The following is a 2206-nucleotide window of genomic DNA, read 5'->3' on the forward strand; positions in this document are numbered from 1 at the left end:
ACAGTAATAAATGTAGTTGATTCTGCTTCGTTTGGTAATATGTAAAAAAGTGAAACCAGTGAAAATAAAAGTAAAATACTGTTGCGATATTCCCTAGACAAGCATTGCATTAACAAAACAGCTATAAGTATTATTAGTACAATAGCTTCATCAAACAGTTCAGAAACAATGATATACTATACACCTTATTTTTCGCACATTGACTTAAAGATAACTATGCTTTCTATTACTACTTCAAGTTTTTGATATTTATTTGATTTTTTCTAATGTTTGAGGATAAATAATGAGAGTTCATACACTCTTAAGAAGCAATGACTTTTATCCACAAAATAATAATTACAAAATAATAATTATCAAGTCTTTTTATATATTTGTAAAAATCGCAAATAATCATTTTATTATTTAGAGTTCATCATGATCATTTGAATGCTCCTCGTCTGCTTCATCTTCATCTTTTTCATCATCTTCATCTTTGTCCACATTCTTCTTAGCTTCTTCTTCATCTTTTTTTCGTTGCTCTTCATCTAAGGCTTCTTTCATTTTTTTTTCTCCAGACTGTATATCTTTAATTGCGGATGCCTTCTTGAAAGCTTCTTCGATGTCATCAGTTATAAGTACGTTATCAAAAACCGTTCCTGACTTCACTTGCCATAAGTCAAATCCTATTATACAGAGTTCTTTCCGTAAATACAGATTGCCATCTGGTACGTATTCTGGATTCTCAATTCCAGGATGCTCCCACGCGCCTTTATAATCTGGATTGTCCAACTTCCTAGGCTGCCATTCGCCTTTGTAATCCGGATTATCTACCATAGATGGTTCCCATTCGCCATCCATTTCGTCATCCCAATCCTCAGGCTTAGAAGCATCTGGATCAGGGATATATTCTGATTTGTCCGAATCTGAAGGTTTGGTATCCTCTGGATCCGGAATTGTTGGCTTATGTATAATAGTATTATTAATAATTAAAAAAATAATTATTATAAAGAATATAACATACCCTGTCATCCCAATCTTCTGGTTTTTTTGCATTCGGATCCTTAATCTTTTTTGGAGGAAGAAATTCCCAGTCATTTTCAAGGTTCCCGGACTCAATTTTTTCGTTATCAATCAACACTTCATATGTGTTGTCTGGTTTTACAATGAGTGTGTAGAAATGAGTATAAACATCATCTTTGCATCGTATGTCTTTATTAATTAGGTGATTTTTGCCTTTGTAGCTAAAGATAACGTGAACTTTTTTCGTTCCTGGACCGCAAATATCTGGTCCAAACATTATTTCATATGGGGATTCTCCATGCATATCAGTTTGATCCAAAGAACAGTCGAAAATTTTTACATAACCGCCCCCGCAGTCAATATTTTGCTCATGCTTCACAGAAAATTGAATAACTAAATTTTTTTTTTCGTTACTGAATGGTTCAAATTTTCTCGATACTGCATAAAACCGAGCATCCTGAGATGTTTGCAAACCTAAAAAAAATATCTTGTTATAAATATGTGAAAATACTAGCATTTTATAATGAATAGTGATTATAGTAATAAACGTGTTTTATTTGACCATCACAAGCTAATAGCTAAATCATGGACAAACAAAACGCACTTAGCTTATTTAATGTGTTAGTTTAAAAATTAATTGTGTTGGCAATGCGGATAAGAACAATCAGCTGATATTCAATTTAGTTTGAAATTTCAAATTTGTGAACGGAATATTAATCAGGGGTGTTGTGAAATCCAAGACTGAATTGCTTAGATGTCAGAATTGCAAACCAATTCTGATTTTCAATGGTGTCACAGAATCTGATTGGATTTTCGTCTTTTCGATCATACGCAAAACCAATATTCGAATCAGCTGTTTACTAATGTGGTAAAACTTGCAAATGAATACATTTGGAAGCCATCCTATTAAAATTTTTTATGAGTTCCGAATTAAAGAAAGATTTTAAGAGATAACATTTATCGAATGAATAAAGATGCATTTGGGTGTTAAATTACGTTTATTACGTTTTGTAAATCATCTTTAAGAGGGAGTCTGCTTTAGAAACTTCAAAAACTTGAAATTTTTTTGCTTTAAATCTCTTTAAAAAATGTCTAAGAATATTTCCCCAAGGTTATGAGCGCTTGGGCAGAAAGAAGTTGTACGATTTTTTGCGAGGTATGGCATTATTAATTGAGAGTGGCTAATCACACAAGAATGATAGAAACA

General features: G+C 32.2%; 1 protein-coding gene across 1 annotated transcript; it reads right to left on the reverse strand.

Moving 5' to 3' along the window:
- Positions 1-220: 220 nt before the first annotated feature.
- Positions 221-1495, reverse strand: LOC120780337 (calreticulin-like). The gene is made up of 2 exons (XM_040112634.1): positions 1001-1495; positions 221-939 (listed from the first exon to the last, which is right to left on the reverse strand). The coding sequence occupies exons 1-2, from the start codon at positions 1301-1303 to the stop codon at positions 403-405; spliced, it is 840 nt and encodes a 279-aa protein (XP_039968568.1). The 5' UTR covers positions 1304-1495; the 3' UTR covers positions 221-402.
- Positions 1496-2206: the final 711 nt, after the last annotated feature.

This window comes from Bactrocera tryoni, unplaced genomic scaffold, assembly GCF_016617805.1.
Source record: "Bactrocera tryoni isolate S06 unplaced genomic scaffold, CSIRO_BtryS06_freeze2 scaffold_25, whole genome shotgun sequence".
Lineage (NCBI taxonomy): Eukaryota > Metazoa > Arthropoda > Insecta > Diptera > Tephritidae > Bactrocera > Bactrocera tryoni.

What these genes read in the sequence shown, in the direction of transcription:
- LOC120780337 (XM_040112634.1), bottom strand. Translation starts at nt 1,303, where the DNA reads ATGCATGGAGAATCCCCATATGAAATAATGTTTGGACCAGATATTTGC. An exon ending in CAGAAGATTGGGATGACAGG is followed by an intron (nt 940 to 1,000) that starts GTATGTTATATT and finishes ATTATACATAAG; the next exon opens with CCAACAATTCCGGATCCAGA.